Here is a 24,251-nt window from a genome sequence, read left to right as displayed (position 1 = left end):
TAATATTATTCAAAAATATTACAATTTGTAAAACTAAAATTATATTATTCAACAATCACATTCAAGGAAATACATACTTATCATTCAAGAAAATAGTTTTGGATAATTCTCATATGTATGTATGTAAAATGTAATTATTAACTCAAGATGTATTTATTCAACATAATATCCAATTATAATAACATTATTCAAGAAAATACTGATTTATTCAGGAAATAGTTTTAGAACATTCTTATATTTATAATATATATTTTGATAAAAATTTCTAATTTTGTTTAAATTAAATAAATAAATTTTGTTGAATTAAATATTATTTAGTAATAAATTAATATTTATTATTTTTTTTTATTTGTTCTTTGTGCATAATCTATGAGGAGCAATAACTAAATTTATTATAAAACTATTAATGCTAAAGGTTGATGTGGACTATAGATTGTAAGCAAGACCATTTATTAGATATCAAAAAATATGGTTCAGGTTAAGAACAAATATTAAGTTTAAGTAGTGGTGACACTAGCCTATACAAATTCAGTTGGCTCAAAAACTTCTAAAAAATTTTTCATAATTATTTATTTTTTTAGCTATCATTATACAAAATTACATTTTTTTTTAGCTAACATTATCGAAATTGCATCTTATATAAAAAATTCAAATTTTGAGGGGCTCTTCACATTTTTCAGTATACCCGAGCCCCTATGCCCCTTTAGTGAAGCTATAGGACAATGACCAGTTTGGAGATATGCAACAAAGGTAAGGGTAGTGTTTATATTGGATGAGGAGGAATAAAAATTATTGGTATGAAGTTTAGTAAAATATCTTTTAGTTTTATTTAAAAATAGTTAAAGTAAGCTAGTTATATAAATTATATGAATTCAATTGTGAAAATTTTTGATATCCTCAAATTTCATTAAATTATATTATTAAGGGATAGTTAAAGTAAGCTAGTTATATAAATTATATGAATTCAATTGTGAAAATTTTTGATATCTTCAAATTTCATTAAATTATATTATTAAGGGATAGTTAAAGAGTCTGGAAATAAATATTCAGACAGATGTTCTAGGTAATATTATCGCATAAAGGAATTTGGTGATGAAAGAAATAGCTACAGGAATAATAGGAATAAATAATGTTTATCATTTTATATTAAATATATGTTTACTTTTTATCTTTTACTAAAATTATATGCCAAACTCAGGCTAAGCTCTTAAAAATTGCGAGCTAACTCAAAATATTTATTTTTCAGTGAAATAGGTGCTTTACATTTTGAAAGATATTTTCTTTATTTAAAATCAAAGGCTAAAGTCTATATTTAGAAAAATTCAATGAATATATGGGTTCTAAATGCTATTAAAATGCTATTTCCGATTGAGGTAACATATAGTAAAGTAATAGGCATATGTTAACATAAAGCTAAATAATCGATCCATTTTTGAATTAGCGTACGCCATCTTTTATTAAAAATTTTAAAATATTGTAATTTATGTCCTTTCCAAATCAAGCACATATGATCCCTCAAATGAGTTATATGATGCCACCCGGTATGTCAATGATGCCTATGAATATTATGCAAGGAGTAAGCTAATTTGCATATTTTTGTGACTAAATAAATTATATGTATAAATTAGGTATATGTACCCCCACCTTCTATGGGATTTCCAGGTCAAATGCCTAACATGAATCAACCCATGCAATCATATGTATATCCAACTGCTAGACCAACTCTTACACCTTTACCTGTTGTCAGTCTTCCTATACTTGAAAAATTGGTAATGGCTCAATTTACTTTAATTTAGAAAAATCTTTAACATTGTTTTAAATAATATTCTTATCATTTCAGCCTGCTCCATCATTAATTAAATCTAATCCCACTACAACAGTATTTGTCGGTAATATAAATGAAAAAGCCCCTGATATGCTAGTCAGAAATATTTTGAGCAAAATTGGAAACATTATTAGTTGGAAACGAGTTCAAGGAGTAGGAGGAAAGTTACAAGGTAATAGCTTCTTATTTTTTTATATCAAAATTTTTAATATATTAGAAAATATCACCTAATTTAGCAAAATTATATATTATTTTTTATTATGGATTCATTTTACTATATAAAATTATATACATAATTTTACTGTAGAACCTGTTTTGTAACTGAATATCCTATTAAATATTAGTTGTAGCATAAGATTTTTTTTATTAAATGTTTTAACTACTGGGGGGGGGAGAGATCAGCCCTCATGTTAAAAATAAAAATGATGCTAATTACTGCAAAAAAATTATGCCTAATTATCATTTTTATATATTTAAAATAAACCAACAGCATAAATGATCAAAGGTATTTATTTTTTTTATTCTCTAAAATATTTTTAATGTCTGCATATGAATCTACTGTTAACAATCTATATTTGACCAAATTTTACATAATCATGATTATACCTCAATAATATCACATAAGTCTAGAAAATTTGGCACTAGAAGTCCTGTCACTTGTGGGCAAAATCAATAAGCGTGAAGTAATTTACTTATGGCCTAAACCTTGAGTTAACCATTTTTAAAGATTAATTAAATTGAGCCGTTGGTAAATGTGACAGATTCCTTTTCTTGTTGGAGATAATATAATATAAAATAATGTACAAATCAGTGACGTGAGGGGGTCCATACATATATAAGACTGGGGGCTTCACCTCCCAGACCCCTTTAATGGGCCTTCGGCTGGGTTTATCTTAAAAATCATAACAATATCTTGGATATTATATAATAAATATAGTTAATGCATCAATAATATATTACTATAATTTCGTAGATTATCTCAAATTATCATTCCACGAACATCAAAAATATAAATATTCATGGTATTTATTTGATATAAAGTAACTTTTAAGTCTTTTGAACGTATAATCTAAAAAAAATATTTGCTCTGGGAGGGGTCCAAACTCGAAAACCACCCTCGTAGCTACGCCACTGGTACAAATGTTAACTACCTTTTTTTTGCACATTTTATAGAACAGCTGATTTGAATATTTTTTATTTCTTTCAAATAATTTATTACAAAATTATTTATTAAGTAAAACAAACGAATAAAAATATTGGGTTGGACTTGGGTTCCTAAAATATTGGTTTGAGCCAATGTTTTTTGAAGAGGGGCTAAATATCAGTGCCAATTAGATCCGATATCTAATTTTGGCATATCCTTAACCCTTTAAAGATCGACTTTTTAAAATAAAACTAAAAAATTTATTTCCTCACACATAGTCCTTAAATATGCGATAACACATAATTTACATCTTTTTCGAGTCTTAGAAACTTCTGGCCAATGCCTGCCCTAAATTATCATATCTATCGTCAGTTATTATCTGAGGTAACTTGGATCCTTTTTGTATTTTAGGATTTTCATTTGATGGTCTCCCTATTTTTCTTTTACTAATCTTCAATTAACAAGGCAGGAACTATTTGAGATTTAAATGTTATAAGTTTTATAAAAGATTTTTTATTTTTTTGAAGTAACTATCAAACAAAATATTATTTGAAGTGATATGGTGTTGGAATATTATTTTGGTGATTAGAAATTTTTTTTAGAATATGTTGTATCAAATGATTCAATATTTTTTAATACTCAATTACTACTTAGATTAGGATTAAAATTATCCTCATTATCAATATCCGTTTCCGAAATATCACCTTCAATTATAATTATTTTATTTGACATCTATGAAAAATAAAATTTATTCAATGCTAATAAGATACTTTATTAAATTCCCAATGAGTTAATTTGGCATCATAATTTTAAAATTATATTTACAAAAATAATTAAAATTTAAAAAAAATATAAATTAATGATGACATATTTGAATATTTTGTCTTTGTAAAATAAACAGTTTTCAAAATTTTTCAATTAAAATATTCAGAAAAAATCGAAACGGAAATATAGTCAAAATTCACATGATAATAAAATAAAAACAAAAGCATATATTTTTTATTATAATTGATAAAATACGATGGAATACATTTGTATATTTATTTGAAAATGTTAAAATTAAATCATTGAGTGGTTTCAAACGTTAAAAAATAACATTCAATAAGATGATGTCAAATAGGCTCACAGGACTTTAAAGGGTTAACTACATTATATGAAGGTTGTTTAATTAGATCTGTTATTACTAATAAATAAATTTTTTTTTTAATAATTATACAAATGCAATCTTATAGCCTTTGGTTTCTGCGAGTTTGATGATCCAGAAGCAACCCTCAGATCCATTAGACTGTTGCACACTTTTGATTTGGGTGGGAAAAAACTTATGGTACGTAAATGGTTATTATTTTACCTAACATAATATTATCATAGAATAGAGCTAAAATGATTTGTTTTCTATTTCTGAATTATTTTATCTTACATAAATCTTATTTAGGAGTAGAGAGTGCATTATCTATGGTTTAATTTATGCATTTAAAGCTTCTAAAGTAGCCTTGTTAAATGGCCTGATTTTGGTCGGTTTTTTAAAAACGGCCCGATTAAGATCTGATTTGCCCCCGGTTGGGCCATTTGACAACACTACTCAGAGCTTTTAAGATTGGGGTAATTTGGGATTTTTATGCGAATCTTGAACTCCAAAACTGTATAAAAGACAAACATTTTGACTATATTGTGAATAGTCTCCTTATCAACTCCACATTTTAGTGTTATAATTTCCTGTTTTATTATTGTAATAATGAGCTTTGGTTAAAGTTACACTGGTCATAGTATCATTCACGGGAACAGTTACTGAAGGATCCTCTAATCCTTGAGATCTGGTATTGTCACGATTAACTTAATATTTGCTTTATTGAACTGTAAAAATAATCTAAAATATTTTCTTATTAGAAGACTGGGCTAGAAATAGGTTTTCCAGACTGGGCCAGACAAATTGTAGAAAAATATCCTAAAACAGGTTGCTAAAATTTTGCAAATATTAGAGCTGATAATTTCCCTTTATAAAATTATTAAGCCGGTTTGGGGCAGGAGAGGACAACTCGTATAAAATAATTTTAGGGGACAGGGAGGGTATAATTAATTATCGGCCATCCCAAAAATACAAATAATTTCCGCGGGTTGGGCTAGGCATTGCCTGCCTCTACAATGTTAACTATCAAAATATGTCCAATGCGAAATGGTTTAAGTGATGAATTCTTCATCAGTAATATCAAGAGAGTTGCAGTTATATATGGGGTTGGGGGTAGAGCCAAGTAGTGAGATCGTACGGTTGATGGATCTGGTTGACTTCCCTTAATTTTTGTCATATATATTTTCTAGATTCCTATTAATATATTTATTGGTTTCAGTTTTTATTTAAAAAAAACAATTTTTAAAATTATCTAAAATATTTAGTGCTGTAAACATTTTTAAAAAAAGGTGAACGCGTTCATACGTTCAAAATTTTATGATAAATTTTTTTTCAAAATTTAATTTGATATAAATAAATGCCTTATATTTTTCAACACAATATATTAGCCATGATAAAAAATAATAGTTTTATTTTTGATAATATAATTATAAATACAATATAATAGAGCGATAAAAAAAATAAATTTATAAAAAAATTTTTCTTATTAATTTTTAATAATAATTGCTTTTCAAAATTTTCATCTGATAGGCATGAACGCTTGGCAGTTAATACAGCGTTAGCTATACTAAAAACTCGCTCAACAGGGGCAGATGAAGGGATTGCGGTGTTATACTTGATAAACAATTCTTTTAAAAGGGGGAATTTATTAAAAACATTTAATGTTTCTCCAATCTGCCCTCTTCTTCCTCGTCAAAAAAAAGGATATCTCGGAATTGATTTTAAAACAGTGAAATATTTTTGATATTTGGGCCATGGTAATTCATATTCATCTAATATTGAATTTTGATTTTCAGAATCTGATGATGAAATATTTATATCCATGCAAATGCTAATCTATTAAATTAAAATATAAAATATTCAAATAGATAAACTTTAATCTTATTAAGACTTTTTTGTTAAAAAATGCGGATTATTATTAATTTTTCAAATAAATAAAAATAAAAAGTGTTTTTAAAATTGAACGAACGTAAAATTGAACGCGTTCATCAAAGAAAAGGAACGCGTTCACGTTCAAAGTTCGTCAAAAAAAGGAACGCCGTTCATCACCTTTTTTCAAAAAAACGAACTTCGTTCACGAATGCGTTCATTTTGAACGCGTTCGTTTACAACACTAAAAATATTATATAATATCAATTACACAAATATTCGTTTTTTAAAATTTAAACCTAGCTTGCTCAATATTTAATTTACTATTTATTATGATAAAATTATAAATTTTTGTATTTTAAAAATCATGTTTTTTGAAAATATTTGAACTTGTTTTTATTTAAAAACAAATTTAAAGTTTTAAAATTTCAATGGATAAATATTGTTGTTGACGTTTTAGAAATACTTTTTTTGACATTCAAATTTTTATTGATAGCACCAACGCACAAATAGAAATATTTTTTTTTGTACAAAATGTCTTAATTAATCGATACTATATAGCTTAAAAATTGGTATTATAACAGAAACCTGCAGGCCCGACCGTAAGCCTAGCCTGGGTACTAAGGCCAGGCCGTATTTTAATTAAATATACCATGGCCGGGTCTAAATTTATTTTAAATATTCGATAGCCATTATTAGCTATAAAAATTTAAAAATAAATATAATATATTATTTTTAAAAAAAAATCCAAATAGCCCTTAAAATTTCATTTTAAAAAAAAATCCGGGGTTGGGCAGGGTGTAGAAATAAAATTGGATATATTTAGCAGAGTTGTTAAAAGATACTTTTTAAATGGATCTAGATACAGATACATCGTCTAAAATAATATCTAGATACAGATATTTTAATCAAAAATCTATCTAGATACAGATACCATATTTTTATATCTAGATACTTGTATCTAGATCCTTTAACAACTCTGATATTTAGCAACGCCTTCCGTAGTTTAAACATGGAACAAAATCATATTTTTTTTTTGGCTAAGAATGGAATGGGAACAAAGGAGCCCTTTGTTCAGTATTCTTGATGCTAATTGTCTATTATTTACATGTGGGCGAACATTTAACGATGAAATACATCCTATATTTCATTAACCTAGATATCGATTATAGCTCTATGTCCAAATTTTTACCAGATTTTTTTTTAAAAATTACTTTTGGTTTAAGATGGCATATCTACGTACATGTCAATCGACTCTAAAAATTTAAAATAATATTTATTTTTTTTTTAAAAAAAGAGTTTATATTATGTTTAAATATGAAAATTAAACTTTGGGCAAAATTATTTTGAATCTTTAAATGCCTAAATAAAATTTTAATATTAAAAAGCATATGAAATGCGTGCCGCAGACTTCTCAACTAACCAATGGCTGGCTGAATAGCAAAACGCTTTAATATTGTAAAAAAAATTGTTATTAAATTTTGTCAAATACACCCATCTCAGGGGAAAGAATTTATATTAAAAAAAAATTTGTAAATGAGATATATATAATTTATAATTAGACATTCTCGATATCAGCTAGTGGCTCCTTTAACGATGTAAATGTAGCAGTTGCAGGGCATATCTGGTTAAAAATATTCTAGGGAATTTTATGTGAATAACCTACCTGCCTTCACTTATGTCATAACCTGTTTCTGATTTAAAAATGAGTTCTGGTTCTTAAATTTGTTTCGGTTCTAGTTTTCTGGCCCATAATCATCTGATATGGGGTTGACAATTGGTAAGATCATTTGTGTCCACCAAGTCAACGATGGTTTTCCTAGTTATTATGCACCCCCTCTGGAATTATGCGTAATCACTGGTAGATAATTTTTAAAGGGTTAGCAATAGAATTCATTGAGTCATATCTGGAAATATTTTAAAATTAACAAATCCCAACTTACCCCTATCCCCGAGGGAATCAATTTATTGTTGTATTCTAGATAAAATAGCAAAAAATTACACTGGGATCGGGCCAGAATAATTAATTTTTAGAAATTAACCCTAAATCAAGAGAGATAAACTATGCTTCATCATCGTTTATTATAAACGCGACAATATGAAAATTGTTAGCCAGGTAATATAAATGAGCATCTGGCCGTCATTATTTTTTTATTATTATTAAAATGGTGGCCACAGATGGTAATATTATAAATGCCTCAAACATGTGATTAGTTGTGTATGTGAAAAAAAAAATATATACGGGATCAATATTTTAACAAATGACTTGTTAAAGATTATCGTTCGCCATTTAATTCACTCACCAACTTTAAAAATATTATGGCACATACACATTTTTTTTAAATCCATAATACTGTTTATAATGTGATAGGTAAAAGTTGATGCCAAGAGCAAGGAAAAGCTCAGAGAGTACCGACTCAACAAACGCAAAGATGGCGGTTCGCTCAATAACAGCGGCGATAGCAAGGCGGAAACGGACGAGGAGATTTTCAAACCGGACGTTAACGCCGTCAAAAGAGACAACAACATATTGCACGAGATCAAAAAGCTCATCAAAGAAAACGCCCACGAATTTGTTAAGACCGGTAAAGATGTTTGCGTGGATCACGAAATATATATATCATTCCGTAGCTCTCAGAATTGTCCTTAAGAAGATGCCAAAATTCTTTTAAAAATCTTCAGTGCCATTCTATTTCCGGCTAAACAATAAAAAAAAAATATTTTGAGAAGGGCACAATTAGAAAGGACTAGACCCATCAAATATGTTCTTTCTTTTTTTCTTTATTTCTTTAAATATTTAAGTAAAAAAAATATTAATGGAGAGAATAAGAATTTAAATTTTATTTAGCCTTTATAATTTTAGGAATAAAAAAAAATTAGTTATAGAGGGCGCTAATTTTAAAATGTATTAGTTATAGAGGGCGCTAATTTTAAAAATAATTATAACGTATTTTATGGTACAAAGAAATTTCTAGTATGTATAATTGAAAATATCACATAGGTCATCTATAATATTAAATGCATATATTTTTATTTGAAAAAAAAAATTTATTCGCAAAATTTATAAAATGTAAATACTTTATATATATATATTAGTGAGGTTGTTTATCATTAGATAAATTTTTTTGTTTCACCGGAAATAGATTAAAACTGATAATACTGGTATTTAGGAGAAATTACAAAGGGTTATAAAATGATATATTTGTAACTTGGACCAAATGTTTATCTGGTAAGTTAATCTAGTAATTTTAGGGTCCTTTTATTGGACTTTGAGCGTTCATAACTCCGGTTCTATTATGACAATCTATTTAACTTCCGTTACCGAGTTTCACCCATTTTAAAATTGGTCGTCTCGAACACTGGGTGATTTACCATGAAAAATTACCCAAAGGCCTTTTTGGTCAATGTAACCGAATAATCTTTTCTCACCAGTTTCACACCTTTTCAGCTAAGCAATTGATTAGTTATAAGATTAGGTGACCTTATAAAATTGAAAACCGTATTTATTTATTGATACATTTTTCTAATAAATAAATTCCTATAGCCGAGGATGAGCTACAAGCTACCAAAGAAAAATTGAATAAAACTCAAAAAATTGGGGTAATAATTTTTAAATTTTTCATTACTTTTTTCTTTTCAAAATTATTCATGTCCTATAGAATTCTTTGGTTTTGGTATTTTCCGTATCAATAGATAGGTTTTTATGCTAAACTCTAAAAATATTTCAAGAATTTTTCATTTTACGATTACAAGAAATCAAATTTTATTATTTTTTTATCTTAGAATATTGCTTTAGACGAAGAAAAGACTGACGTTATTTCCAAAGAAATTTTGCGCTTCAAGGAAAATAACATGGTAAATTCCTTTATCCTTATATTTGCTTTTTGATTGGGTATTTGTTTTTTTTGTACATGTATATTAACTTAAATTAACAAGTATTAAAGTTTTATTTACAAAATAGTTTAGTTTAGTTACCCTTACAATTTGTTAAGTATCATGTACAGCTTAATGACACATGACTCAATTAGAGCTAAACGATACTTTTCTAAATTGTAAGGGTGGTTTCTGGCTTTGTTTCTTTTTAATATACCTCTACTTATATAAATCATATATATATATCTAATTTCATGTAACATTTTTTAAAAAATTTTTTTTAAATATAAATATTATATTTTATTATCGCAAAAAAGGTTGTAAAAATTATATTGAGGTTATAAAAAAATTCTTAAATAAAAAAATATTCTTCTATTCACTCAATTGAAAAAAAATTCCACGTAAGAAATTATTTACTGCATTATATAATATATTTATATATTTATATTTATGCCTTTTTGAAAAAAAAATTAATTTGTCATTTTTATTACGAAATAATAATAAATTTTTTTTATATTATAAATGAAAAATAATATCCTGTTGTTAAAATGTCAACGCCAAAGAAGTCTTAGAAGAAAAATCAGTAAATTTTAAACAATTTTACTTCATAAAAAAAAATTTATAACCAAAATAATTGTCGTCTACAATGCTTGTCCCGTATGCCGAAATAGTTTATAAAAAAATTGATTTTGGGACTAAGAGTTTTTTAAAAAAAAAATAAATTGAAAGAAAGGGATGGATGCCTTTGATTCTGTCTGCAAACCCTTCTTGTAAGTGAAAAAAATTATTATTATTTCTTTTTTTTTTACAGATTACATAAATAAATGACAGTTTTTAAATTGCTTTTTTTTTGTATTATCGTAAATGGTAAATTCACAATATACATCAAATCGAATTCACCTCTAGGAAAGAAAAAAAGTAAATAAATAAAAAAAAAATTTATACATAATTTAGCGATTAATACATGTCAACGTCACTCACAGCTGTTAAATCCGATTTGGGACAAAAGGGTGTTCCGACCAAAAAAAATCATTTGGGAAGTTACTGAATTTAATTTTTTTTTTGTGGAGCAAAAAAAATATATAGTCCGTTTAATTATTGATCACATTTCTTCTCCCAAGAAGTTTCTCAATTTATATATACATATATTCACTTCACTTTTGATATTTTATTTTATCTCGCTTTCTAGCCTGCTAAATCTGTGATTGTTTTTAAATATTTCTGAAAAATTTTACCGCTCTTGTATATTTTTGATAAAATAATTTTTTATTATTAATCATATATATATTTATATTATATGTATTACGCAGAAGGATGAAAAATTCCGCGAAAAAATGAGGGAAAAAGGGCGCGAAAAGAGGGAACGAGAAAGGCAGCTCAAAGGTAGCCCTTCCGAATCCAAGGAGGAAGGGGTGGACAAAGAAAAGTAAAAAAAAAGAAAGAGTTTGAACCAAAATTTGGGTTCAGAAATTCAAGATTATTGAACATTTTGCACACGGACCAAACCTAAACCGATTCATGGACAACCAACCGAACTGGGGCATCTTCAGACCTCTTTCAAAAAATTGGCTTATGATTAAGCTTGTATTGTCACGATCTTCGCTGAAGGAGGTTAAAGATTATTGAACTACAAATTCGGGATCGAACCCTTAAAAAAAGAGTCGCCATTCCTCCATTCATTTTTTTTTATAACTTTCTATAATTAATTTCTTCTTAATCACGATTAATATTTTTTTTCTCGAAAATAAATAGGAAACCATCTGTCATGAGGAGATACAGGCCCTCGAGATCTCGTTCGGGCTCCCGTAAAAGGCACAGGGCCAGGGAGGCAAGCGCCGAGAAAGAAAAGTTTTTTTAAAATTTCGTTTTTTCTTCTCTTAATAAAGATGGATGAATAGGTTTTGGGAAATTAATTCATTAATAAAGCATCAATATTCATTAGCCAACTGTCATAAAGGGCATTTGAAACTTGGCAACTCAATATTTTAGCCATTGCCTTAAGCCTCTAGGTTTCGCTAATAGATGTCCAAACCTTTGGGTCATCTATGAGAAAAATCTTCAGGCTTTGCGTGACACCAATTATCTTTATTTTTATAAAAGGAGGGAGCGAAAGTCTGCCAGCGTTAATAAGGAGGAAAAGGAAGCGGCGGAAAAAGCTCGGGAACTGAGAGAGCAGAAGGAGCGAGAACGGATTCGATTGGCCGAGGAGGAAAGGGAGAAGACGTACGAACGGCGTAAGCTCGAGCGCAAATTGCGCGAAAAGGAGGCGTCTTACCAAGAGGTAAATTTATCACTTACATTCTATATGATAGGTGGGGAAAGGAGAGTGAGACTAAAGAAAAAAAATGATTGAGGAGTGGGGGAGGTTTGGATAAAATATTTACAATTTTAAACGTTTACCTTTAAAAAAAGCAATTACGAGGCTGGGAAACTCGTGAATCCAAGAAATTGAGGGAACACAGGAAGCAGAAACAGTACGAAGAATATCTCAAGGAAGAGGAACTCACCGAAGCTAAAAGGCTCAAGGAGTTCCTAGAAGATTATTTGGATGATAGGGACGACGCCAAATATTACAAGTTTAAATTTCTTTCTTATTTTTTTTCATTAGGCTGTGTCCAAAACTATTTTTAAAATAATTCGTAAAAGTTTCGAAAATTTTAATGAAATCTTATATGTCATAAAATAAATCAACTTTCTAAAATTATCTTTTGCACATGTTTTTATATTTAAAATAGCTTATTTATTTATTTTGGATTTTTATAAATCAAAACTAAAAATTTTTTTTGTAAAATTATGGACCAGTTGAAGATATCTTTTTATATTTTAACAAGGGCAGAGATTATCTTTAAAACATTGAATAAATAATATATTTTGATACAATACACTCAATGATGTCGAATTGTATCTGTATCAGTTCTTTTATACCTATAATAATACTATTGAAATAAAATGTGTGTTTTTTTTATTGCACGATTCTAAAACCTGACCTTAAAGGGTTAAATTAGATGCGTACGTCTTATTGGAATACGGGATCCATGTGGATTCGTGGATCCCTCTAATTAAATTCATTTGCTGATGGCAATTTTTTAAATTAAATAAAAAATCTCATTTGACCAAAAATGTATCTTACCATGCGCATACTACCTACCCTAAATTTCGCATGATTTTCGCCATAAATAAATTTCGCGAAACTGTTGGAATATAACAGTGCGGGTATTCTATACATGCGGAAATAGATTTCCAATCCAATCAGATGTTTCACATTTAAAAATCTTTTCTCAATAAATGATTTAAAATTGAGAGATTCCCTTGAATTTCTTGTCTCAATACAACACATATATATAAGATTAGGGAACGAGAGATCAAATGGCGGGAAAAGTTTAAAAAATATATAAAACATTTTGGTCCGACTATTGATAAAATACGATTGAATTTATTATGGCAAATTGAATCATTGAGCATTTTTTAATGGTTATAAAATAACATTCAATTAATTTGATGATGTCAAATTGGCTTATGAGACATTTTTGAAGGGGCTTAAAATTAAGAAATATATTTTTTTTAAACATTTTTCTTAGGGGTTCATTTCTCGCTCGCAGGCTTAAAGAACGGGAGAAAGAGATGGAGATGGACCTGAAAGATAGGCAGAAGGAGAAGGAAGAGATCGAGGAGATTAAAGCTAGGCTCAGGACAGAATGTCATCCCAATCTGGAACTAGAAATGGCCAAGGTATTTTTTTTGTTTATTGAATTGAATTTCGTTATATATCAGAGGATGAAAGGTTACTTTTCACAATACATGGCACAAATACCTCTCTAGATATCTAAGCAATTTTGGCATATATGCGTATCTGATAAGAAATTTCAAATCATGTGTTTATTCACGTCGTAAGCTCGAAAAAAGCCGATCCCAGCACCTCAAACCCCAGCTCAGAATCGATAACGAAAACCGCGGTAAAAATTCAGTCCAATCTTCCCCGGTTATTCTTCCACCCTTATCTAAAAGATCATCCAAGAAATCCAGTCGGGAAGAGAAGAAAAAGAGGCACAAGAGGAAGCGTAACACCGAGACCAGAGGCGATAGCATGGAAGTAGTCGTGAAAATTGAGGAGAATCACAAAGGTTTTTTTTAGAAATAAAAATACTCCTTTTTATTATAAATCTTGGTATGTACAAGTCACATTACTGAATTAAAATCACTTAAATCTATTTTTTATGCTATCGTTAACTATGTCTCTTTTCTTACTAAAGGAAGGTCTCCTGAGAGTAAAATGATTAATCTTATATAAAATATATTAAAGCCGTGGCAAATCATAACGACATCTCTACACCCTCATCCCCAGAAACTAAAGAACAAAGTAAAAATGCTTTTTTTATAGAAACTTTTTGCTTTATAATATATTACTTAAATGAACTCTCTTTATAAATAATTTCCTTTTTTTCTACAATGTTTTGAAATTTAATTACTACAAAATAATTGGAATAAATGTGAATCAAGTCTATTACTTGTTCAAAAATTGCTTGTGCATTAGTTTAATTTCATTAAACCAATAATATCCTTACTCTACGCATACTATTTTAATAAAAAAATTTTTTGTCATTTCAGATCATACCAATTTTGTGGCAATAAAATCCGAAATCATTATCGAAGCAGATACCGTCAAATCAACCGGAGATTCAAATACCGCCGTAGTAGAAACCACTACCTGTTATAAGCCAATAGGGTTTAAGTCTTTACAGCTAGGTAATTATTACTTATTATTCATTATAATATCGATAATCCTAAAATTATTTAATAGCTTATTAGTTGTATTGTATTTGAATCTTCCTTCAACATAATGACACATTAAAATAAATTTACAGGAAAAAATAAAGCTAATGTGGACAACGTGTTTGGCGAAGAAGAAACGGATTCCAAAAAGAAACTGATCCCCCTTGACGGTTAGAATAAATTTTTATATTTTCAATTATTTTTCCTCGCCATCTAGTATTGTCGTATTTATAGTTGGGTAGTAATCACTAAGTTTCAGATAATTCCTGGCTTAATCAATAGGAGCTTGCAGTAGAAAATCGGTTAACTGAGGCGCTTTAATTTATATTAGTTTCTTTTAAATTTGAGCTGCTATATTTTCATTAGAAAATCTCCTGGGTTTTAGCGATAAGCGGTTAAAAATATACTAATTTCTCAACTATGATTTGAGTATAGGATTAGTGATGAGGTCAGAAATCGGATTGATAATATAGCAATAAATAATATGGTTCCCTGAATTTAAACATTTTTTTAAGATTATTAAGATCGGGTACTTGATGGTTATCACTTATAAGTAAAATATCAGGCATTCAATAAAGAGTAGACTAGTGTTTCATTCATTAAGATGCACATTGAAGCTTCATTGAATATACAACTGACATGACAACGCCATTTAATTTCATTTATATATATATTTTTTTAAATTATAAATGACACTCAAATTGTAAATTGTTTATATAGGAGACAAAAAATGGCGGGCCATCTGTCTATGTCGATAATAGCATAACCTTTTAATCGCTTTTTTTTCTTATCTTGTAAGGTTAATTTTTTTGTCTTTATTATGTCATGACTTAAATTGGCCAATTTTTTAAAAAAAATTAAGTTTACGAAGGGTAAATTAATATTTTTTTTTATTTGTTAAAATGGAAATTATCGGCTGATACAATAAAATATTGAAATTTCGGCTAATTAGACAGATTTGATTTTTAAATATATTATCTATATGCCCACTTTAAAATATGGGAATTATCCGGAATTTACTATTAATAAACTGGTATGAATTTTTTGTTAATATTTAAAATGCACCAATTTTTGAAGCCAGTGTTATAATGTTTTTATAGAGTTTTATTTCTCCCTGTCTTATATTTTGATTTAGGGTTACCTGATTATGTGTATTTTTTTGCAATTTATTTATAGCTTTTTTTATTATATACTATAGACGATACCCAATCTATCACCCTTGACCAATCAAATGTTTTACCCAATCCAAACGCCTCTCCCGATTCGGCCAATCAAAATTCTACTACAGGAGCCGTATCTGCCTTGACGCTGGAAGAGAAGAGGCAATCGATCAAACGCCTCATCGAAAAAATTCCTACAAATAAAACTAAGCTTTTCGCTTACAACATACAATGGGACCTGGTGGATAATGTAACTAATAAAACTTAACACGTTTTTTACTATTTAATTTATGACTTATAAGTTTTTTGGCCTAAAAATAGTTTCCATTTAAGTTCTCCATTGTAATAGATATTTTGCTAAGATTTGCATTTCCTGGTAAAATATTATTTTTCATTTGATTTTCCTCGCAGATTTTGATGGAGAAACGTATTAAACCTTGGATAAACAAAAAGATTGTCGAATACATTGGCGAGGAAGAACTGACTTTAGTGGATTTCATCTGCTCAAAACTCCTGAACAACAATTCCCCTCAATCCATACTAGACGATATTCTCATGGTTAGTAGACAATACTTGTCCCCCTCAGTCTATATCCTTTTATTATATACAATCATTATCTTAAAAATTATGAAAGGTTAATCATTCTATAAAAACGATAGGCCCTTAATGTGTAAACAGTAAATTTTTAGATAGGAATTTTTTTAAGATTCATTTCGAAAATTTAAAGAACATGTATATATAAAATATTTTATTTTTTAATTTACCTTAACAAATACAAAAAATTTTATTATTTTATTTATTTAGGAATGCATATTTTAAATCAATTTTTTTGAAAGATGCTCAAAATATATATAAGAAATAAATTCTAATTTAATTTTACACGGATAAACGATCAAATAAATCTGAAATTCCTTTCCTTGGATTAAAGGAATAACATGGAAGATTTTTTTTGTCAATCTTTTGATTGAATATTTAGTTAGGATGGTACGGGAGGTATCTTTTATTTTCGTATGAATTCCTCCAAAAATTTCTCAATTTTCATCCATTTTAAATTTTATTTTATAGGTTTTGGACGAAGAGGCGGAAGTCTTTGTCGTCAAATTATGGAGGTTGCTCATTTACGAAATTGAAGCTAAAAAGGCGGGACTATTGAAAATGGAATAATTGCAGAAAACTATTTTTATTTTAAAATATTTTGCTAATGTATCGGGCTAGAGTAACTCGTGATTTATATATAATATTTTGATATGGAATTTGTATTTATTTAAAGTATCTGATAATTTTCGAACGAGCACAATGTTTTGTTATATAATAATATCTCGAATAATTTATAAATAAAATTTTATGTATTACTGATGTGACTGGATTTCTTAAATAAAGACAAGCGGGAAAAAGTCTTGCTTAAAATAGAATATTAGACGTCGGTCTTGAGAAGAATTAGCATGGATTTAGCCCAATTTAAATATAAGGATTTAATTTATCAAGCGAAAAACAGTTTTATTATTTATATAAAATTAACTGAATTGAATATAATGTAAAATTAACTGATACAAATGTAATTTTCTCATCAGCTTTATATATATAAAAAAATATATCTTTTTTTTGAATAAAATGTAAATCACTTGATTATAAAACACAGCTGCAAACTCGTATTAACAATTTAAAAGTGGTATAATTGAGTAATAATGAAAATAAAAGTTAATATTTACAAAATATGTAACATTTAAAAAAATATTTTAAAGTAATCAATTTATTATCGGAGACTTGTATAGGACTGGATTTACGTCATTTTAGCGATCGGGATGGGCTGGTTGGCCAGGACCTTAAAACCAGGGTGATGTTGGAAAAAAAAATATAAACCTAAACTTGCACAATGAGAAGAGGTGGTGGAATGAGAAATTTTAAAATAATCAAATTTTTATTAAATAGGCTCATACCTGACCTGAAAATGATTTTTTTTAACCCGAAGGTGGTATGCAGACCTCTTATTTGTATTTCTATCATTATCTGAATGGTTAGACAATTTTAAATATTATAAAAAAAAAGAAATTTTCTAGGTTAACTACAAACATAGACATTCATCCTCAGTTTATTAATATTTATATTTTTTTAAAAAAATGTCTCAAAATATTAGAGAAACTTGGCTTAATAAAGTTTATTCCGTAAAAAAAAAGAAATAACCTTTTCTCAATCAATTCAATGTGGGCAAATCTTTTTCCCAATTTATAAGGATTAATTATAATAGTTAATGGAGTTAATGTGTGGACCTATGTCCAGGTCATATGGTTAAAATATCAGCCGATTTCGAGTTCATGTTAAAGTATTTTCCGGTATCGGGTTAAAGTATCTTTCGATATCGAATTTATCGAGTTAAAGTATTGGTCAATACCCAGTTTATCGGGTTAAAGTATCTTCCAATGCCGTGGTTATCTGTGTACACCTCTCAATGGTGGTAATTATAACAATTTCAAAGATATATAAAGGTCCATGATTGACGGGGTTTAACCAACACAGTCCACCCAGTTTAAAAAATTTTTAATTCACCCTCCGACTGTTTTTGGAGAAAAAAATTACCCGTCCGCTCATTGTTTCAATTTAACACAACCGTCCATCTCTCATTGTTTTCCGTTTTTTCTAGCCTGTTCCGACAATGGTCTTTGGAAAAAAATTGTCAGTCAGCTCGCCATGGTTGAGAACCCGCTTGTTTAACACCATTTTATTCAGTATATTTATTATAAGTTTCATAATTTTTGATAAATTATTTAAAAAAATAAATAAGTAATATAAATTTTTGGTACAAAGAACGATATAATTGAATTAGCGATAAAATATATGTGACAAATTATGTAAGACAAAATTCGGTTTCTGATATTGTTTATACCCACGTTGTCTGGATTAACACAAGTGTTCCGTGAATCTCTCACTAATGCTAAGGCCTGATTCGGAAAAAGCGCCGGTTGGAATAGAAAAAAATATATATAAAATTAGTGCTGCAAACATTTCCAAAAATAATATCGAACGCGTTTATGTTCACCTTCAAAAAAAAAATGGAACGCGTTTGCGTTCGTTCATAACTTTATGAATGAATTTTTGTAAAAAAAATTTTAATTAATATTTAATCGTAAATACAATATAACTTTTAATCAATATATTTATTGGCTATGTTTACAATTAATAGTTATAATAATTGTAATAAAAAAAAATATCTTAATTTTTTAATATATAGAATTTTTATACGTCAAATAAAATTTAATTATTTATAAAATATACAAATCTAATAATACTAAAAAAAACCTTAAAACTTAAAAATAATAATTTTAAATTTCGAATAATCACAACTTAAAATAAATAAATTCTAAATCTATAATTAACTATTTTATATTATAATACATATTATTTCAAATATTTAAAATCGCCATTATTATAGCTATAAAAATCAAAAATAAATAAAATATATTTTTAAAAAATATCCGGGCCGGGTCCGAAAATTTTTTTTAAAAGCCGGGCCTTGCCTAAAAATATGAAACCCGGGTCGAACCGAAAATTTTTATATTTGATGGTAATGTTAAGTCATCTAATTCCGAATTCGTAGAATCAAAGATGATTGGATTTGGAATAATCCATGGTTTAACGCTATATCTATAAAATATAAATGATGAATCAATAATCTCTACTGTAAGACGGAAATAGTGGTTGGTTAAAAAAAAAAAATCAAATGTGATAAAAGAAAACATCTGATTAAAAACTAACATTTTTTTCTTAAAAGATTTTCTAAAATTGAACGAACGTAACAAAACGAACGCGTTCAAAGTTCGCCAAAAATAAAAGAAACGTCGTTCGTCATTTTTTTTTCACAAAGAAACTAACTTCGTTTACGAAAGGCGTTCAATTTGAACGCGTTCGTTTTTCAAAATAGAGGTGAACAGACATTCAAATTAAGTCAGAGCTTTCAAATTTAAATATTTTGTGACATCGTTGGGCACAGCACTTCTTTGTGACAACTACACCTGTCTGATTTCTATTCAAATGTGTATTTAATGAGGAAAAAAACCTCAATGCCATTGGGTATCACCAGAGGATCGCTAGGAAAAATTATTTTTTATAAAGGTTTAGGGTTCGGTTCTGGTTAAGGAATTAAATTGTTCAAAAACCCTAAAAATTAGGTTTAGTAACAATTATATTTTGCATGGGATATCTACCCATTATGTAGCTTTAAATTTTTTTAATCTTATTTTAATGATAAATATGAGAGTAATAAACTACCAAAAAGATAAGATTAAAACCTGTACATCGGACATATTTTTCCGGGTCAAAACCGGTCCGGGGTTTGTTCGACCGATCCGATCACGTACAATTTTGGGCTATTTAAGAAAAGTAGGACATATTAACGAAACCGGAAAAAATCGTAAGTGCTGATTGGGTTCCCGGTTTGTATTGTTTCTAAACAGAATTTCTAAATATCAAAAAAGGAAGAAACTTTTTATAAATTTAAGTACATAGCTCATTAAATTTTCTATTCCACTTTGAGATCATAGGTGTAGCCAAGATTTTGCTAGAGGAAAGGAGGGTTATTTTTCTTTTTTTTCTAAAATATTTTGAGTTTTTAGTCGGTATTTTAAAAAATTATCAACTTTTGCTAATTTTTCTTTCAAATTCTAGTATAATGATATATTGTATACATATTTAAAGGGTGGGGGGGGGTGGCAGTGGGTGAGGTGGATTAGCTTAAAATAATTTTACAAGAACGGGCAAATTCGGAAAAGAGGGGGATTTCTCCTTTGTCCTCTCTCTTGGCCACACCACGCATATGCTTCAGCGGTTTATATATATAATGAATATTACAAATGGTATAGGTTAAAATACAACATTATATTTACATATTTTACCTTTTAAATTATGTAAATTATTCGGAAATTATTACAAACTAGTAAGCAGACGATAAAAAAATTTATGATATCAATTTTTTTAAAAAAAATGTTTATTTAGGCCAAAAAGCTACATTTTTTGGCTTTGCTATCTTATAACTAAACGCTTTCCTCGTTATAGTGCCAACAAATTGGATGTTTCAAACGCTATGTTGCAAGCGTCAATAATGTCTTTCAAATGGCCTCCTGCAAATTGGTAAAATTACCGCTTGGAGTTAGCAAACATTTAAAAAAAACGCAAACAGGTTTACCTTCTTCAATACATCTTTTATTCTCAGTTTTGTTATAATATATAAAATGTATAATATATATTAAAAAAAACTTACTTATATCCTAAAAATGGAATATTTAGAATTTAAAGAAATCGGAACGCAGACGATAACATAATTTTCAAAGACAAATCCTTTTTTTTTTGGAGAACTTATTTGAAATTTCGAATCGGATATTGATTAAAAGACAACCTCAAATTTAAACAAGGAACGCAAAACGCCAACGCTCAATTCGTGGGCACCATCTACGACACTTTAATTAGCGCAACATATTCACAAAATAGAGCCAAAAGATAGCCACAGTTTATAAATACTAAACGTTATGATGATAGCGCCATGATTAAATTTGAATAACATATGTTGCGATGCGATGATAAAAAAAATAGCGAATTCGATATTTAATTTAAACATAAAAGGCATATGATATTTTCTAAAATGTTGTGTAAAATAATTATTTCCATATTATCTTATCTTTTAAAGTAAAGGCTTACGATTGAATAACGCAACGCTTTAAACATAACGCGTTTACTATAAATAATGGCCCTGTGTCAATGTTATGCTTGAGATCTTAACATTTTCTATTTATTTAATAAGACGATTTTTCTATTCTCTTTTGCAAAAGTGCAATAAAAATAATTCTGAAGGAATAAAAAAATCGTTTGTTTTTTTTTGCCAATTCCTATTTGAACGCAAGACCTTCGTATTTACTAGCCCTGCATCAATAGTACTAGATTCAATGACGTATAATAATACCTAGGCTAACTGTGCATTCATTAAATAATTCGTTTGAATTCAAATCAGCTAGATCCGCCATTTTGGTAACTGATACAGTAATTATTCTCATGTTAAAAACTACTATTTAAATAGATAAACTTGCTTCCGCATTATCTCGATGATCGGGTGTCAATTCTTTAATAAAATTGACCTTGTCGTTTAAAATAAATTTTTAAATAAAGATATGGTAAATCAAAATGGCGTCCCCAGCTGTTTTTCATTGATGCTCGCTTTTGATGAAGTCAGTCCAGATATTATTACATGTCATTGAAGGACACAAACGCAATTATAAATGATTTTATATCATAAGACCTGAACACTTATTTCTGATCTCTAAACAAAATAAAATGGCAGAATATTCTGGGAGTCTTTTATTCAAAAATAATGGCAGCTAGTACACACTTGTAACAAATCCAAAGGTAAACAGAAATAAGTTTAGAAATACAGACGAACCCTAACAGAGCCCAGAAGGATAATAAGCAAGTTTTCTTGGTAATTATTCTTAAAAAAATAATATTCATATAAAAAAACGTAGTCTGAACCAGGTCCCAAAAGTGTGCGTCACTTACCAGGTTCGGTCAGTTGGACTCAGATCGGATTCGGTATTTATTCGCCCTGAAAAGAAACAAAATTTATAACAGTCTATACAATAATTTATTAAACACATGTTTGCTTTTATTGTGCTCTAGGAAAACCATTAAAAAAAAAACTTTAGTCAGGGACTATTCGTAGCCCCAAAGGTTATTACTATTATTTATTGTTGTTAATTTTATTTTGATATTTTAAAATGCCAATAAATCTTGAACACAGTTGCGGTTCGCTCCCTAGACAACTCACTAAATAAACAAAATACGTAAACCTCTAACAAGAATTGTAGAAGGGGTCCCACGCAATTGCACTATTGAAATTTTAGTGAGATATACTCTAGGGGTATGCTCAAAGTAGTTCACTAAATTAAATTCGACCTCAGTTTCTAGGCGGGATAGAAGTTTAGGGTAAACTTTATCCAGTCGCAGCCTAGACTAGAGTTCTGTAAAAGGCTGATTTCGCTAGCCCACGCCCATACTTCGGGCCTGAGTGGTCGGGCTAAAAAAAATTTTTTAAAGTAACTGTAGTTTTTTTTTAAAAAATATAAAAAAAATTTTTAAAGTAACTGTAGTTTTTTTTTTTAAAAAAATAATTTTTTGGGTTAAACGAGGAGAAAAAGACTTCAATTTATTAAAAAATATTCATAATATTGCATGTTGTTTCTGTTTATTTAAAATAAATTGATAAAGAATCAAACTAGCCATCGAAATAATTCTCAAACAATTAGACGGGTGGGCTTTTTGGCCGAAAACTTGCCCTAAAAAAACCGACCTATCCTAGGCATTTGCATAATCCTATGGTATATACAAACTTCGGTTTATTTTGGAAAAATATTTCTATATAGAACCTTTAGAGGGGGATCAATGACATTATGATATAATACCTAGATTTACGATGCGCTCACATTAAAAGTGTACATCAATGAAAACAGCTGGGAACGCCATTATCCCGCTTATCGTTTAACCCCCGGTGTTCCCCTAATTGGTTAAATGATAACCGATTTTGCGACAATTTATAACAAGAGGAATTGGTTATCTAAATCAATCATTTAATAATTTTATTTAGTAAATATATATATATAATAAATTTTAGTGACATTTGTCATTCATAATCTGACATTCAAAAGGAGTACAACATATGTTAAGAGCAAAGTCAGCATGCAGAGCTCAACCCTCATATACTATAAGTTACTATATTACACATGAATGAATGTATTTTATAGGCCCATCCCATATATGAAGAGCATTTTTACTGCGTTTTGAGGATATGTTTATTTCACATAAAAACGAAAATAATAAAATTATAAGTTATAAAAGTTAATTTTAGGTTTAAATATTTAAGAATTATAGAACTTATTATTCTATTCATTCTATAAGCTAACATTATACAATTAATTTACTAACTAATTAGTCTTACATAATAATTAACGTCTTGTTACCTTAAATTCGTCGCGATATAAAAATATGAAATTTTAATTTAATTTTCCCTTTTTTAAATTAATTACAAAAAAAATATCTTTTGCGGAAATTAAACATGATATTATACAACATTATCACATTTTGCCTTCTTATTTTAACCGCTTACAATTACGATTTGGATTATCAGACCTATTACAACTGTTACTACCATCAAAATAATGGGACCTTCAAGTATTTCCACGTGACTAACTGCAAGAAGAACAATTTTCTCGCCACTTTAAATGATTCTCAACAGCAGCCTAAAAATACGACACATTTGTTTCGCAAACATTGTACCGATAGCTACACCTGCACGATCAACGATACGGCGTACAAATGTCTAACAAGAGCCTGCTACTCGAAAAATAAGCCGCGCAATCACCGTCAAAAAATACTAAACGGTTCCCACACTGTCGGGCATCATAACGTATCCGGTGCCGGCAAAAGAATCTTCCTGGTGATCAGTTCATGGAC

General features: G+C 28.5%; 1 protein-coding gene and 1 long non-coding RNA gene across 2 annotated transcripts; one reads left to right on the top strand and one right to left on the bottom strand.

Moving 5' to 3' along the window:
- The first annotated feature begins 1,417 nt into the window (after window positions 1-1,417).
- LOC135929143 (RNA-binding protein 25-like) lies at window positions 1,418-17,077 on the top strand. Its single transcript, XM_065465662.1, has 19 exons — window positions 1,418-1,576; window positions 1,629-1,769; window positions 1,841-1,997; window positions 4,202-4,293; window positions 8,333-8,546; window positions 9,506-9,561; window positions 9,745-9,816; window positions 11,145-11,260; window positions 11,587-11,682; window positions 11,935-12,115; window positions 12,247-12,410; window positions 13,413-13,563; window positions 13,727-13,955; window positions 14,135-14,191; window positions 14,440-14,577; window positions 14,697-14,774; window positions 15,803-16,014; window positions 16,176-16,322; window positions 16,830-17,077. The coding sequence occupies exons 1-19, from the start codon at window positions 1,484-1,486 to the stop codon at window positions 16,926-16,928; spliced, it is 2,493 nt and encodes an 830-aa protein (XP_065321734.1). The 5' UTR covers window positions 1,418-1,483; the 3' UTR covers window positions 16,929-17,077.
- Window positions 17,078-19,131: 2,054 nt separating this feature from the next.
- Window positions 19,132-20,709, bottom strand: LOC135928484 (uncharacterized). Its single transcript, XR_010572348.1, has 3 exons — window positions 20,651-20,709; window positions 20,048-20,217; window positions 19,132-19,403 (listed from the first exon to the last, which is right to left on the bottom strand). It is a non-coding gene; the product is annotated as an uncharacterized LOC135928484 (long non-coding RNA).
- Window positions 20,710-24,251: the final 3,542 nt, after the last annotated feature.

This window comes from Gordionus sp. m RMFG-2023, chromosome 4 (assembly GCF_954871325.1).
Source record: "Gordionus sp. m RMFG-2023 chromosome 4, tfGorSpeb1-WG-v2, whole genome shotgun sequence".
Lineage (NCBI taxonomy): Eukaryota > Metazoa > Nematomorpha > Gordioida > Chordodea > Parachordodidae > Gordionus > Gordionus sp. m RMFG-2023.
This window is presented reverse-complemented; position numbering and strand designations above follow the sequence as displayed.